The sequence below is a fragment of the Filicampus tigris genome, chromosome 11, assembly GCF_054856515.1.
Source record: "Filicampus tigris isolate MCC_2025a chromosome 11, RoL_Ftig_1.0, whole genome shotgun sequence".
Lineage (NCBI taxonomy): Eukaryota > Metazoa > Chordata > Actinopteri > Syngnathiformes > Syngnathidae > Filicampus > Filicampus tigris.
The window spans coordinates 593592-610590 of NC_141227.1; the positions used below are offsets into that span (position 1 = coordinate 593592).

General features: G+C 42.6%; 1 protein-coding gene across 4 annotated transcripts in view; it reads right to left on the bottom strand.

The window, feature by feature from the left end:
• Positions 1 to 11086, bottom strand: part of LOC147139371 (uncharacterized) — a 69843-nt gene extending 58757 nt beyond the window's left edge. For 2 of the 4 annotated variants that reach the window (XR_015088578.1, XR_015088577.1), the window contains exon 1: positions 10167 to 10316. Coding sequence is in view for 1 of the 4 variants with exons in the window: in XM_086044553.1 (XP_085900679.1) it covers positions 10167 to 10689 (523 nt within the window). In the remaining 3 variants the exon portion in view is untranslated. Of the gene's footprint in view, positions 1 to 10166 lie in introns of all 4 variants that reach the window. The other 2 variants (XR_015088579.1, XM_086044553.1) reach the window with 2 other exon arrangements.
• Positions 11087 to 16999: the final 5913 nt, after the last annotated feature.

Consider the following 16999-nt stretch of genomic DNA (forward strand, 5'->3'; position numbering starts at 1 on the left):
GTCATTTAGTTGACAGTGACACTTTAGAGCTGGTCGATAGCAATCTGTCAGAACCATCTTGTTAAAGTCAGGGACCACGGTAACGATGGTGATGTTACACTTGTTGAGTCACTTACCATCTCAGCTTGTGCGATCCCTGATGTCTACAATTCCGAAGAACAACATGGCCTGCCAACAGTTGCTGCTTTATCCAACTCTGACCTTAGAGACAGACAAAGAGCTGACTCAACCATCAGTCAAGTCATCGCGCAGATCGAAAATGGGCAAACACCTCCTCCAACCTGCCGAAGAGAACTACCGGATCTTCCTCTCTTCCTCAGAGAACTGAAAAGATTGGAATTGCACAATGAGGTGCTATACAGAAAACGACAAGATGGAGACCAAGTGACCTATCAACTTGTTCTTCCTGAAGAACTCAGACCCTCTATACTTGAAAGTTTGCACAATGATATGGGCCATTTAGGTATTGACAGAACCCTTGATCTGATCAGAAGCCGATTCTATTGGCCTCGGATGGCAACAGATGTTGAGCGCAAAATAAAAACATGTGACCGCTGTATCCGTAGGAAAAGTCCCCCTGAAAAAGCAGCTTCTCTGGTCAACATCACCACCATGCGACCTTTAGAGCTCGTTTGTATGGACTTTCTCAGTCTAGAGCCGGACAGCAGTAACACAAGCAACATTCTCGTGATGACAGATCATTTTACTAAATTTGCTCTTGCCATGCCAACACCTAATCAAAAGTCCAAAACTGTTGCCAAGTGCTTGTGGGACCAGTTCATCGTTCACTACGGCATACCTGAACGTCTTCACAGTGATCAGGGTCCTGATTTTGAGGCGAAACTTATCAAGGAGTTGTGTGACATTTCTGGCATAAAGAAAATACGGACTACTACATACCACCCACGGGGTAATCCCGTTGAAAGATTCAATCGAACGCTACTCAGTATGCTGGGAACCCTTGAAGACAAACAAAAGTCCCACTGGAAAGAGTATGTTATGCCCTTGGTGCACGCATACAATTGCACACGCAGTGATGTAACAGGATATAGTCCCTATGAATTGATGTTTGGTAGAAAACCCAGATTGCCAGTCGATCTTGCATTTGGACTGCCCTTGAACAAAGATCAGAAGATGTCCCATTCACAGTACGTCCAAAGTCTTAAAACTCGACTGGAGGAAAGCTACAAGATAGCTTCAAGAAATGCACAAAAAGTGGCAGATAAGAACAAGGCCATGTTCGACCGTAAAGTCACTGTCTCTGAACTTGAAATTGGGGACAGGGTTTTGGTCAGAAGCGTGCGACTGCGTGGCAAGCATAAACTTGCAGACAAATGGGAGGCTGATATTCATGTTGTTGTGAAACGGGCAGGGAACCTACCAGTTTACACAGTAAAACCTGAGTCCATGCAAGGTCCTTTGCGAACTCTACACAGAGACCTTTTACTTCCTTGCGGGTTCCTTCCTGTTGCTACAACAGATTTACCTGAGCAGAAACTCGTTAGTCGTCCAAAAACCCGTCTAACCACTGCAACAGAAATCACAGATTCTGATGAATCTGATCAACCTGACAACGACATTGTAATCCCATGGATTGATGATTCCCCATGCCAAGAGATTGCCAGATTTATCACTGTGCATGACTATACGACAATCCCAGATGCAACAAAACCCTTGGATTTGACGCAAAACCTGGATAGGAATTTACCTGAAACCATTGCAACTGAGGACTTGGATATGGATGGAAATGGAAATGTGGATGAACAATTGGAAAATTTACCCGATGTTATCAACAGTGAAGCTGGGAGTGGCAATTCTCCTTTGATTCCTGACATACCTGAGGAAAACGAAACCATGGCATTACCTACAAGTACTCCTGAGGATTCAGTTGAGGAACAAACTACTGACTTAACCAAGGAAATGGACAATAATGATGCTGTGACCACCCAACCCTTGAGGCGATCAGAGAGAGAGAGAAGACCACCAATGAGATTAGACTATCCTAATTTAGGGAATCCCCTAGTGACGGTTGTAAAATCTTTGTTTCAGGGTTTAAGTTTTGCTTTCGCAGACTCCCTAAACAATTCAGATGAACAGTATTTGCTAAACATGCATCGGGACATGCATGGTATTCTACGGGGGAGGGTGTAACCCAGTAGAGAAACCGTTATATTTTATTTCAATGCACCATTTTACTTTGAAAAACATTTATTTTGGTAAGAGGAAGTGTGCATCTAGTACCTTACTTAATTTCCCTTGTGTAATGTCACTTAGGTGATAATGACTTTCTAATTGGACAAAGTCAAGTTGTCCCGCCTACTCGAGACGCCTTCTCGAGTTCACCTTGTTTTTCCTTTTTTTTCCGCTTGGATGCCCAACTGAAAGGTTGCGTGACAATTTCTTATGAGTGCTACTGCTAATATACCGTCTCGGTGAGTGAGAAACATATTAGAGTCGAAGTAAATGTGACCAATATTCAAATGCTAATTGGGAAATGTTTTATTTTAAAAGTGTGAATCCTAGCGGGGACTGAGTGTCCATGACAGTCCGACCGTGTTCATACTAGAACGTTGTCTTGGTGAGTCGCCATGTGCTACGACGTAAAAATGATAATGCTAGGCTAACGCGAAGCTAACGTTAAGCTAATGCCAATCGCGAGTGTTAATATACTGCTTATTTGCTGTAAGAAACGTGATTGTACTTGTCTAAAGCTATTTCTAAAGCAAGATTTAGGTTGACAAATGAATGTGTAAATATGTTTTTGGTGAATTATATGACATTTAGATGTTGAATGCTCATTTTGATGTAATGTGAGTTTAAAGTGGAATATTGAATTACTCAACTACCCGTTGGTAATACAATTATTTCTTGATTAAAATGATTGATACATGTTAATCATAAAACATAGGGTTGATAAGGAATTGAAGATAAATAGAGAAATATGTTATTGTTATTGCATTGGTTAATTTCATGTGTAACAATGATATTTTGGAAAACATGCATGTATGTGTATGAATAACTGTTTTTGAATGTGATATTTGAATGCAGTGTTTGAGAAATTGAGAACTACTGTGAAGCTATAGCGACTGATAAGACTGTAAATTGATAATACTTTTATTAGCTACATACAATAATACAATTATTGTTATGCAGGCTAGGTTTTTTACCTTGGTACAGACATTGTACAAGAAGATTTGAGAAGATTCATTATCATTCGATGGAGATGGCGAGCCTGTGCCCAGAACCCCAACTGAGATAAGAAAACCTTCTTCACTACCCTTTGAGAAACATCACGTGGTAACAAACCCAACTACCACTATTACACCACTTCTTCAAGGACTACCTAAGACTACGAAAGAGGACACTGACTGACTGACTTAAAGACTGAATATTACTGAGCTCAGTAGGACTCTGGTATTATTTTTTACAATTGTGAACTATGGTACCACATGTATATAGATGCCGGCTGTTAAGTTGTAAATAGTTTTGTTGTTTACATTTAATACATTTATTTTTGTTGCTCAATTCTGTCTCCAGCTATTTCATTTGCACACCTGCCCTTACCACTATTGTAGCCTTCGAGAATCTAGAATCTGGTCCAACTTACTTGATATCAAAATAACACTATTTGAGTAGTCGGGGCTACACTAAGCTCTCAATTTTTTTGGAATGATGTTTCTAACTGCTACAGGGGCTGAGATAATTATTTTGTAGGTCTTGAATTTCTGGGAAAACTTCAGGCTTTCAAGGATAATTCCAAAGTTTTGCAGCGGTGTTGTGCCAGACGCATTAAGCTTTAATGGGTTAATTGCAATTGGATTGTATTGTACTGTAATTCCGGTTAGAGCGCCCCTAGCGGTGGAAGAAAAATCCACAAATTAGCCGCACCTTTATATAAGCCGCACGGTTCAAAACCTAGGAAAAAGTAGCGATTTATGGTCCGGAAAATACAGTATATGTATGACAATAAGCAGTAGTTTAGTAGCTTTTTTTATCCAATTTGAAAAACCTGAAAAAAGAACTTTCTGCCTCACACAGCCTTATAAATGTCCTTAAAGGAAAATCAACCCAAACATATTTCTTTCAAGAATTTGTTCTATGAAAGCCCACTAGTTGAAACAAGGCATTCTAATAAATATTGCGTTTGTGGAAGAAGAGTTAATCCACCCGTTTTTAGCCATGTCTGGGGTCAGCCATTTCGTCACTTCTATCGACTGAAAATGACATCACAACTGCTCAGGGCTCAGGTAACAACCAATCACGGCTGATCTATTGAGCCGAGATTGGTTGTTACCTGAGAAGTTGTGATGCCATTTTCAGTTGACAGAAATGACAAAATGGCCGCCGCCCCCCCTGAGATCGCTAAAAAGAGATGGATCTTGCTCCTTGACTCATATTCCACAAACGCAATATTAATCAGAATGCCGTGTTTCAACTCATGGGCCTTCTGGGAACATGTTCTTGAAAAAAACGTCTTTGGGTTGATTTCCACTTTAAGGCTTCTTTTTTGTCACACCGGGCAGTGACCGCGCGAACATATCTGCGGCAATGCCAAGCAAGCTTTGTCTTTATACTAGTGCACAATCCAAACGCGTTGTTTTGGTAATGTGTTGCAGTTTCACTCCAAGTCGCAGGGCGTCACTACGGCTGATATTGGCTAGGACACATCAGGGTGGAATTTCTTCTGCCTTTCATGGCCAATTCCAGTCGGCGTCTTTACTTTGCCGAACAACAATCAAAATGACAGTGACAAGAATGGATATCGTGCCTGCTACAACAAAGGGACCTAGATGACTAGATGATGCATTTAACTGTATTGCAAAATCACTCAAGAAGGAGGCACGTAGATGGTATGTGCATGTGTAGGCTTCTTTACACAACACCCATGCCGTCGAGAAGCTAGTTTGCTTCGCAGCAGCAGCAACGATGTACGTAGTGCAGATCCTCTCCTCCGTGCTGACAAATTAATTATTGTGTGTTGAGGAACTAGGAACCTGCGAAGTCGCAGTGCGTGACTAAACGGACCAATCACGAGAGAGAATGCGCGCTGCATTCTACACGCACCAACAATTTCTGAAGCGTGTGTTGCAGACGTGCTGCGCAGCACAAGCGCATGGGTCACGTGATGCAATGCGACCGTTGCCCCCCATGCGAGAGTATAAAGAGGCCTTTATACGTGCGCCGTTGTAGGATGGAAGTAGCCTTTTCCCGGCCAATCCTTGCACCATCCCTCATTCGTGCCATGATGTTTTTCTTGTCTACACCATGCTTGACATTGCGGAAACAGAAATAGACTCGCTGGGGTCTGTGCATGACATTGGTAGGTAAATCGCAAAATCTCCCCTGATGTAGTCAGCCGCGTATGGGGCATGGGCAATAGGAAACCATCTTGCACCCCTGATCATGCGTCTGTGTGTGACCCCCCCCTGCAATAGGGTGCTATTAAAATATTTTTTAAGATGATAATGATTATAATTCGTCCAATGAATTGATATCTACAATGATTCAGAGAGATTTATAGGGATGTCACAATATCAGCAATATCGCGATATTAAAATTGACGCAATATATCATCGTCATCATGTCATGGTATTAAAAGCAGCAAATCTGTTTAAAGCAGCACTGGGCAGGAAATCGACCCTAATACATTTTTGTCACAACTCTTTGGATGAAATATTGACTTACTAGTAGTTGAATGGGACTTTTGTCATGCCCTGGGGGGTCTGTATCATTTTTACTGGAACCAAGCAACTTTGAGTAGGATAGAAGCAACCCTGGCACAGAAAAAAATACAAATGTCCTGAATTGCTTTACGGCACACTCACTTCCTCCTTTCGCTATAAGGACGGAAGTCGATTAGAACGTCTACGAGCTATTACTGGTGTCATGGCAGAAGCCCCAAAAGAAACAAAAAACTAAAAGTATTGTTTGAACTAAATTAGATTCATCACCTCATCGCTATTCATTTTTAACACAGCCACTGGAAATATAAATGTAATTCAGTCCAACTTGCAGGCCATCGAGAGCTCAGGATTTCACGACACTACGCGCTGGTGCGCATGGAAAATGTGGTTGACGTTTGTCAAAACACTACCGCTTTTGTCCACATGGCGCCGCCATAATCAACACAAATTGACATGACACAGTGTTGCTTTAATTAAAAGCCCAAGTTGTTTTCCATTTGTGCAGTTCCAGCACCCTCTGGCGGTTAGTTTATTAGTGTAGTTTAATTTGATGCCACCTATGTTTAAGACCAATGCAAATCGCCAATAGGAGCCCATGACTGCCCATGCCTCAGGGGCGGAGCCATGGGTGGGCCTGGGTGTGCACAGGCCCACCCAGATTGACAGACTGCCCACCCAGTGGGATTCATGAAAAAGATATATACTTTTAAATTGTTAGTAAACTATCATTGAATTGTTTTTGAATCAGTGTTTCGTTGTGTTTTTTATTTTATTGAATATTAACAAGGGCATAATTGTGGTTGTCTAAGGAATATCCGAACATCATATTATTCAGTTTGTTGTTTTATTTGAATGTGCGATGTGTCAGGACAGGAGTATTGTGCTCAGTGAGAGAAACATTCAGGCCACCCTGATTTTTCCAGGCCCACCCATTAGCTACGTTCTGGCTCCGCCCCTGCCAAGCCTATTTCTTTGTGACTGCTGTTATTATGTACAAAAACAGAATACTGTGATGCGTTTTTTTTAATATGGGCTCTATTGTTTTTTTTTACAATACCATGAGCTTTTTATACAGTATCGTGAGCTTTTTATATATCGCTAACATCCCCACAATATCTTGATAATTTCATTTTCTTTTTTTTTTTTTAATCGAATTCTCGGTCTCTTAGCCAATGAAATCCATCAGAATATAGACGTGATGGTGTCGTGATTTTTTCTAGCAGTAATGGTGGACGCGGACGACCGCGCGAGTTCTGAAATAAGTGACGGTATTGATATAGATGACGCGCTTGTGGACTTTGAACCAGAGGAACCAGTCAATTGTGATATATGGTTAAAACATATGTTTGTAGACAATGACGAAGTCAACCAAGATTTGGACGGCTTTGTAGCAGAATGGAGGATATAATTGCCACGCCAATTGCCGAGATTATTTGCACCGCGCCACAAGGTGAATAGGGTAAATATGACAATTTGAAGGCAAAAATACCGCAGATGAAACATCGTTGCAGGTATTTAGTCATATTTTTACTGAAGAACTCTTGGTGAACCGCATTACAGAAACCAATATTTACAGTGACCAGACCCAACACACTCCAGCTCTGGCAAAGATGTCAAAGTGAAAGTGAAAGTGCTGTTCTTGCACTGACTTTATTTTTTACATTGATTGAAAGAGTAAGGGGACTCAACAAATTGTGACAGTCATCACATGCTTGACACCTTATATATATGTTTTAATTAAAAATAGTGCTTCCCTTGAACTGACACTTTATTTTTACATTTTTGATTGAAACACTAAGGGAACACAATAAATTGTTACAGGCATCAAGTGCTGTTTGCAGACACTATTTTTGTTGCAATTTTTTTTTACATTTTTGATTGAAGCAAGTGCCGCTTTTGGGAAGTGCTACTTTATTGCCAACCTCTGGTGAACTATTTTCACTGACAAATCCGTATTATTCACATAATATTTTGTTTCTTTGTCTTTCCTTGTGTGAAGTTTGTTGATTTTTAAAAAAGATATATTGATGGTTAAACTCTGTCCTGTGTGGAATCCACAGGTCTAAGCTCTCAAATTCTTTTGGAATCTGCTACATTGGCTAAGATATCAATTATTTTGTTGGTGACAAAAATTAAATTCGTTACTCAGTTATTCAAAAAGAAACAAAAAGAGGGAGAAGGAACACATTATTATAAATTATAACATGTATTGTATTATAAAAAACTAAGTATTGTTAAGGGCGGCACGGTGGTCGACTGTTTAGCACATCCGCCTCACAGTTCAGAGGTCGTGGGTTCGATCCCGGCTCCGGCCTCCTTGTGTTTGAGTTTGCATGTTTTCCCCGTGCCTGCGTGGGTTTTCTCCGGGTACTCCGGTTTCCTCCCACATTCCAAAAACATGCATGGTAAGTTGATTGGACTCTCTAAATTGCCCCTAGGTGTGATTGTGAGTGCGGATGTTTGTCTCGGTGCGCCCTGTGATTGGCTGGCAACCAATTCAGGGTGTCCCCCGCCTACTGCCCAAAGATAGCTGGGACCAACCCTTGTGAGGATAATCGGTATCGATAATGGATGGATGGAAGTATTGTTAAATAATTACATACCTGTAAATAACTCTCCAGTACATACTAATATGTCCCACAGTGTAGAACTCTCTCACAGGCCATGTCTGAACAACCTACCCATAAATAAAATTATTTCAATCCTTCAAGGGACTGTGTATAAAAATGTGTTCATTTTTCAATATTCATTATTTCAAAAACCCACTATTTCTGTAATATGCAAAAAATATGTTCTATCACATCGACATAATTATTTTTATGTTGGTCAAGTAATCGCTAATTATAATACACGGGGCGCATCTCCCCGACATGAAGCTGCCATATTTCGCCGCCATCTTTCTGCTACAGATACCTGAAGGAGCCAAACTTAGAAATTGTAGTTCCTCAACATCATGACTACAACCTGTAAATATGCAATGCACTTACTTTGTCACTTGAAGGAATACTAGAAGTCGTTTCTGATGACATTTTGCGATCACCTCTGCTGGGGAAATTGGTGGTAGGCTTGACACATATGGTCTCGCTGAGGCACCGTAGTGCGCTTGCTTCAAAATGTGTGCGCTTTGACTATTAGTTCACCACTAGATGGCACTAAATTCTACACACTGTATCTTTAAGCTCAAGAAAAAAAGAAAAAAAATGGGCGGGACTAAACATACCTGTACTGGTGACACTACTTGCAAGTACTCTGCTCCTGGCAATATATTTTTGCCAGTGAAGTAGGAATTCTCTGAAACGAGCCCATGTCTAATTATTGCATGTCAATATAGTGAATTTCTTTGCAGCAGAAACACATAGCAGTTTCCCACAAGATTCTTTGTCGCTCGACATTTCATCCATCGCCGAGTCGACTATCTTGCATGTCTTGTATTTTTATTGCATTCGTCTATATCTACCCTGCGATTGGCTGCCAACCAGTTCGGGATGTACCCCGCCTACTGCTCGAAGATGGCTGGGATATAGGCTCCAGCACTCCTGCGACCCTTGTAAGGATAAGTAAGCAGTTCGGATAATGGTATTGATTATTATGGTGCTACGTGATCGCTGATAGGACAGCGCTTCTCATTGGTCAATACAATACAATATAATACAATGTTATCTATATAGCACATTTCATAACAGCTACAGCTGTAACAAAGCACTTAACATTACAACAACAAAATAGTAATAATAAAACAAGTGAAAGCAATAAATTAAAACACAAAATACTATATACAGTAGACACCGGAAAACAGCAGAAAACCGTCAGTCTCACTAGGCCGGGCAGTTGCCAGTTATTTCTAAAAGGAAATACGATATTGTAAAATAATGTGCTCAATTCCAGTGTGCGAAAAGCCACAGATATTTGTTTTTATAAAGGGTTGACTCCCACTCCCTAATTGGGTCATTAAACGACATTATAAATTCACAGGGCCCGTGGACTATGAGCTTTGAAATATTCTCAACCACTATTTGAAATTTGGAAACAGGAGATCAGAGGTAAGTTACAGTTCTGTTGCTTTACCAGTTGCAACTACTTAACAAAGGAATTTAAATCAAGCCGCTGCTTCAAGACTGAAAACCAGAGTTTTTTCAGAGGGAAATTACAATTGTAATTATTCACTCTGTGCAGCATTGTGAAGGTTAATTCAAGAATAAATTTAAATATGGCTTGTGACTTGTTCATGTCTTGAACTCAAAGATCCACCTACATATGAAATATGAAAAAACATACGATTGGTACGTCAGAATATTAATGAATGCCATTTTTTTTTAAATGTACAGTAAGCGCAAAGGGCGGATGTGAATTATAGTGAACCGTGCCATTTTAAACATGGTGGAGATCGTACACGTTGGGATGTTTTGGATTACTTCTTTATAGTCGCTGGCTGTCGGTGGGAAGCTAATTGCATTACGACAACATAATTAAAATGCATCCTACCAGTGTGCGTGCGAGTGTGGATCTTGAGGTTCTCGGATCGTGCAAACATCTTGCCGCAGCTGGGAAATGCACACAAAAAGGGCTTCTCCCCGGTGTGCACACGGATATGGTTGATAAGTTTATATTTGGCTTTAAACGCCTTCCCTTCTCGGACACATTCGTTCCACATGCAGACATGACTGAGGGTGTCGAGCCCTGTTGCTACGTGCTCGCCGGTGACGTGGTCTACTAGGTCGTGCATGGAGCTAAAAGTTTGGTTGCAGACAAACGGAGCCATCCGCTCAAACCTCTGTCTTGAGGAAATTCGGCCTGTCCACTTGCAAACCAGCTCAGATTTGACGGCGGGGCTCCTGTTCGTATTCAGTAAACACTGCTTCCCTTCACTGGTACATCTGTCGGTAGAGGTGGAAATATTAACGGTTCTCCTTTGGGGTAGCGAGATGATGCTTGAAGCTCCAGAGTTGTTGTTACCCAGCGGAGCTACGAGGCCATTGTGCCTGGTAACCACAGCTACCCGCTTCATTTTACTGTCGTTAGACTGTCCAGCCAAATCTCCAATTGAAAAATGGATAAATCCCACCGACAGCCGTTCTTCGCTTCAAGGTCCCGTCTCTGTGTTAAAAGCACGGTGATAACGAAATCCAAACTAACTAGTCCCCGCGAGCTCAAGCCTCCATGGTTTATTTACTCTGTAAATGAAGCTGAATGGAAGGGAAGAAATAGCCTTCAACAGGCCGCGATCCAACACTATTGACCGGCGTCCTTGTCATTTGTATCCCTGCTCCGAAATGTATCCAATGTCTTCCACTTATAATAATAACACACACATACGCAACATAAAATCACAGACGCTTTGGGGCTTTGGGCGACCTGTCAAGTGTTTGTCGGAGCGTTCACGCATGGTAATACGTATGCGTATAGTGCTCAAGTGATATGCAGCTAGGGAACCAATAGAGGGCACTAATTACCAGCACCATATATAAAAGGAGTCAGGCCAGCTCGCTGGACGGGTGCCATATTGCAGCCCAACCTACGTTACGCACAATATGCGATAGGACACTAAACGCCATCTTTCGGAATGCCCACCTCAGGTTTTTGGTATTATTAGGGCCCAAGCAGCGACCCCTGCAAGGTCCCTATTGTTTTTGTAGAAATTATTATTAGGGCCCAAGCAGCGACCCCTGCAAGGTCCCTATTGTTTTTGTAGAAATTATTATTATTAGGGCCCAAGCAGTGACGACTGTGAGGTCCCTACTGATTTTGTAGAAATTATTAGGGCCAGAGCAGCGACCGCTGCGAGGTCCCTATTGTGTTTGTGGGAATTATTATTATTATTATTATTATTATTATTATTATTATTATTATTATTATTATTATTATTATTATTATTATTATTATTATTGGCGGCACGGTGGTCGACTGGTTAGCACGTCCGCCTCACAGTTCAGAGGTCGTGGGTTCGATCCCGGCTCCGGCCACCCTGTGTGGAGTTTGCATGTTCTCCCCGTGCCTGCGTGGGTTTCCTCCGGGTACTCCAGTTTCCTCCCACATTCCGAAAACATGCATGGTAAGTTGATTGGACTGTCTAAATTGCTCCTAGGTGTGATTGTGAGTGCGGATGTTTGTCTCTGTGTGCCCTGCGATTGGCTGGCAACCAATTCAGGGTGTCCCCCGCCTACTGCCCAAAGACAGCTGGGATAGGCTCCAGCACGCCCGCGACCCTTGTGAGGATAAGCGGTATAGATAATGAATGAATGATTATTATTATTATTATCCATCCATCCATTAACCATACCGCTTCTCCCCACAAGGGTCGCGGGCGTGCTGGAGCCTATCCCAGCTGTATTCGGGCAGTAGGCGGGGGACACCCTGAATTGGTTGCTAGCCAATCGCAGGGCACACAGAGACAAACAAACATCCACACTCACACTCACACCTAGGGGCTAGTTAGAGTGTCCAATCAACTTACCATGCATGTTTTTGGAATGTGGGAGGAAATCAGAGTACCCGGAGAAAACCCACGCAGGCACGGAGAGAACATGCAAACGCCATTATTATTATTATTGTGGTCTATTCAATAATGAGGCTGATGCACACATTTCATGTTTTGTATTCCAAAACGGGAGTTGCATATGTGTCGAACATAAGAGGTGGTCTCGCTCTTCTAGAACATTTCCAAGCATGCGCAGTAGACGCTATAACAAAGTACGGCAAGTCTGTAAGTCCAAACAGCATACAAATAATAACACTGGTTAATACACCACATTAACTCCCCCTTACTTTAAAGGCAAATTCCACAGTGTATTAACTGTGATTTCAATTAGCATAGCAATAAACATTAACGAAAAATATCACGTCACGTTAGCGTACCCATCATACTGCATAACAAGTCTCTCAGTAATAAACTCGATTAGAAAATCTCCCAAAAATACAGTATCACAATCAACCCCTGTAATGTGAAGGACGTTGTGTTGTACGTCCTGAGCGTCTCAAGCTCACTGTCTCTGGGACAAGCGGCTCAGGCGGGTCCAGCACCAAGGTCGGTGGTGTAAGCGCTGTGGACTCCGATTCAGCAAAGTCTCTCTCATGCTCAGCTGTTTCAGTCACACCTTCAGGTCCAGGATCTACAATGTCAGGTGGGTAACGAGGGCGCAGTTGGTCTCCATGGCGCCTGTATACCTGGTCAGTTGTCTTGCCTTGCACACGGTATGACACCGATCCAATCTGTTTTGTCACTACCCCAGGGATCCATTTGGGATGCTCCCCTGCTGTGTTGCGTAGATAGACTGGGTCATCCACATCAAAGGTCAGGCAGGTCCTCTCCTGCAAGCTTCTTCATGCCTGCTTTAAAAGTGGCAATGTACCTCTCAGCCAGTCCATTGGTAGCAGGGTGTTTCGTCATGTGAAGGATTCCATTCCTTTTCATGAACAGTTGGAACTCATCTGACATGAAGGTCGTGGCATTATCAGTGATGATTTGCTCCTTGAGCTGCAAACAATATTTTAAGCCTTGTGATGGTGGCTGTGGATGTTATCTGTGACATTTTAGAAACTTCTAGCCACTTAGAGTAAGCATCCACCACTAGCATAAACATGTGACTCATGAATGGACCTGCAAAATCGATGTGAACCCTTCTCCACACCACTCCAGGAAACTCCAATGCAGTGGAACATGACGTGGCATGCGTTGTTCTAGCTGACATGTCTTACACTGCTGCAGACCTTCTCTATGTCCATGTCAATCTTTGGCCATCAGACATATTGTCGCACAACTGTTTTCATTTTTACTATACCAGGGTGTCCGTCGTGGATGTCTTTCAAGACAGCTCTCCTCATTTGCTCAGGAACCACTAATCTTGTACCCCATAGAACACAGCCTTGTTCGACAGAAAGTTCCTCTCTCCTTTAGTGGTACACCCTGAGACCTTCTGGAATTTCTGTCGGGAACCCCATATGGATGTATCTGTGTATTGGTGAGAGCTCAATGTCTTTACGTGTAGCCCTTGATATTTGTTTCGCACTCAATGGCACCTCCTCCAGGTGCTCAGAAATCAGTACGTTTAAGGCATGCTGCCATAGTCTCTGTTCCATTGTCTGTAGTCTCAGGCAGGGGGACATGAGACAGTCCATCTGCGTTATAATCATAAGCAGAGAATACGATAGCCCACCTCTGAATACGCGCTGCTGCCATTGTTGGTAGACTCTTGTGCTCTCCGAACAGCGCGAGCAGAGGCTTGTGCTCGGTTATCAATTTGAACCTCTGCCCCCACAGGTATTGACGTTATTTCTTTACTCCATACACCAGGCCCAATGCCTCCTTTTCTATTTGTGAGTAGTTCTTCTCCGCTGGGGAGAGTGTTCGAGAAGCGTAGGCTATTGGATGCTCTTTTCTATCAGGCGTGGTGTGCTGAATGACTGCTCCTATTCCATAAGCAGAAGCATCACATGCGAGTGTAAGTGGCAGGTGCGGATCATACTGAATTAACGCATTGTCGCTTGTCAACAGTTCTTTACAATTGTCAAACGCGCCCTGCTCCTCCTCAGCCCATCTCCATTTTGTTTGTTCCTTCAGCAGTCTGTAGAGTCGTGCTAAAACAGTACTTTGATGTGGTACAAAGCGCCGATAGTAGTTCACGAGTCATAGGAAAGCTCTCAGCTCCTCCTTGTTTGTGGGTGCTGGAGCATCATGTATGGCTCTGACCTTGTCTTTGGACGGATAGTCTCCTTTTCCATCCAGTACGTGCCCTAAGTACTCAATTTGTGTCTTACCAAAGTCACACTTGGACTTCTTCACTCTCAGACCATTCTCTTGCAGCCGCTGAAGAACGCTGTCTTGTTTTCCGTGACTTTTTTGATCATTTTCCAGTTTAATTGTATTTTCTCTAGCCATTGTCGTCCACAAAGTGACGGGCCCTCAACTCCCACAACTATCAGTGGAAGGTCAGCAGTCTGATTTTCATACCTCACTTTAGCCATAAACTGCCCTTTTACAGAATTGGTTCACCCGAGTAGCCCTTTAGTGTTGCGCTACTTCCCTCTAGTGGTACGAGAGAATGTTCGTTCATACACGTTCTTGGAGATAATGCTGACTCCTGCTCCTATGTCAATTTCCATTGGAACCTTACTTCCATTCACATAAAAAATGGCCTTATATGGCCTCCGGCCACCATTAGAACTATATACCTGGACATGGAACATGGGAACATCATCATCTTTTTTATCTGTTTGCACATAGCTAGTCATTTTACCAGATTTTCTCCGATTGTTTTTCTTCCGCCTTTTCACATTCTTACTGTCACGTGCAGGTTCGACAGCCCTACATGCCTTCTGAATATGACCAACTTTATCACACCGATGGCATTTAGAATTCTTGTAGTAACAGTCATTTGCATTATGATTTGTGCCCTTACATCGGTAGCATCCATCTTGCTGTGACGGTGAGCGTCGCCTCCTTTGCTTCTCCTCTACCTTGTGTACACGTGCGGTGACATCTCCACCTTTCCTCATCTGCTGTGCATCCCCGTGGGCAGCCTCCATATTGACAGCAAGCTCCACAGCTCTTGCAAACGGCAGTCTATCTTCTAAGAGCAACTTGCTTCGGCAAGCCTCAGAAGCAACCCCGCCAACAAAGCCATCACGTAGCACCTCGTCCAGTCTGTCCCCGAAATCACACTTTGTAGTGAGTTGACGTAGCTCAGCGGCATATTCTGTAACCATCTGGCAGCTCTTATGTACACACTTACGGTACCGGAAACGCTCAGCAATCACCAAAGGCTTCGGCTCATAGTACTCCCTCAATGTGGTCACGATTTCCTCAAACGTCTTATCTCTAGGCTTGGCAGGTTGCACTAAATTACGGAGAAGTCCATATGCCGATGCGCCCACACAGCTCAACAAAATGGCAACTTTTTTGTCGTCGTCGACATCATGTGCTTCGAACAATAGCTCTCTGCGCTTTACATAGGCAGACCAAGATTCATTCTCCGGCTTGAATTTGATGCACACGTTTCATGTTTTGTATTCCAAAACGGAAGTTGCATATGTGTCGAACATAAGAGGGTGTCTCGCTCTTCTAGAACATTTCCAAGCACGTGCAGTAGACGCTATAACAAAGTACGGCAAGTCTGTAAGTCCAAACAGCATACAAATAATAACACTGGTTAATACACCACCATTATTATTATTATTATTATTATTATTAGGGCTCTATTATTATTAATGCTGGAGGGACCCTATTGTTCTCGTGGAAATTCTTATTAGGGCCCGAGCAGCGAATGCGACAAGGACCCAATATTGTTTTGGTAGAAGTTATTATATTTATTATTCGGGCCCGAGCAGTGAATGCTCCAAGGACACTAGTGTTGTACATTTCACATAAATCTACAAAAAATTGTCTCCGTCACATTATGCAAATATTAAATGCACAAGCTAGCATCTCCATCGCGTAATGCTAATATTAAATGCTAGCAAATGAGTGACACAAATAGACATATTGGGCACCACTCACACCCCTCCATGCCCCCCCGCCCCATTGACAGTGAATGGTTATCGGGCTGTGAACAATATAGATTTGAATGAACCGGTCCACGGCAGAAAAAAGGTTGGGGACCACTGGTATACGGAACATTATAAGACCTACAAAAATATCTTTTATTGCCATGTGCTAAACCTTAGAGGAATTCCACCATTTTGATTTTACTTTGGAATTCGTCACAATTGTTTGGCCCGTGGTTCATCAAAGCCCTGCCCCGGTAAGTTTGACCTACGGCTACGAAAACTGGAAGGCACGTGTAGCACCCTCAGATGTACACAAAGTCTTAAGTACCCATTCTCTAACATGTACAGGAAGTGAGTTATGAGTATTCTCAAGTACAACTTTGGCCCATTTGTGAACGTTTACAGGGGTCATACATTTGACCCCTAGTCCGAGATGGTTCACCCGATTGACTTCAAATTTGGGTTGTACCATCTCAACACATGGGACAGCCATAGGGAAAAATATTTTACATTTCGAAACACTATATGACGGGAGCTGAGCATCAAACTTTGCGTTTCATAATTCCTGCTTAACGAAGGATTCTGGGTTGTGCATTTCACCTACACCTATGAAAATTTGCTGGTATATGTAACAGCCTAAGACCTACAAAAATGTCTTGTGTGGCCATGTGCCAAACCTAACAGGAAGTCAACCATTTTGAATTTCCTTTGGAATTGTCGCAACCTTTTGTGACTTCCATAGTGGTCATATTTTAACAAACTCCACCAAAAGCATGTATCCGATCGGCTTCAAACTTTGCATGCTTCATCTAAAGATGTTTAAGATAGAAAGTTAT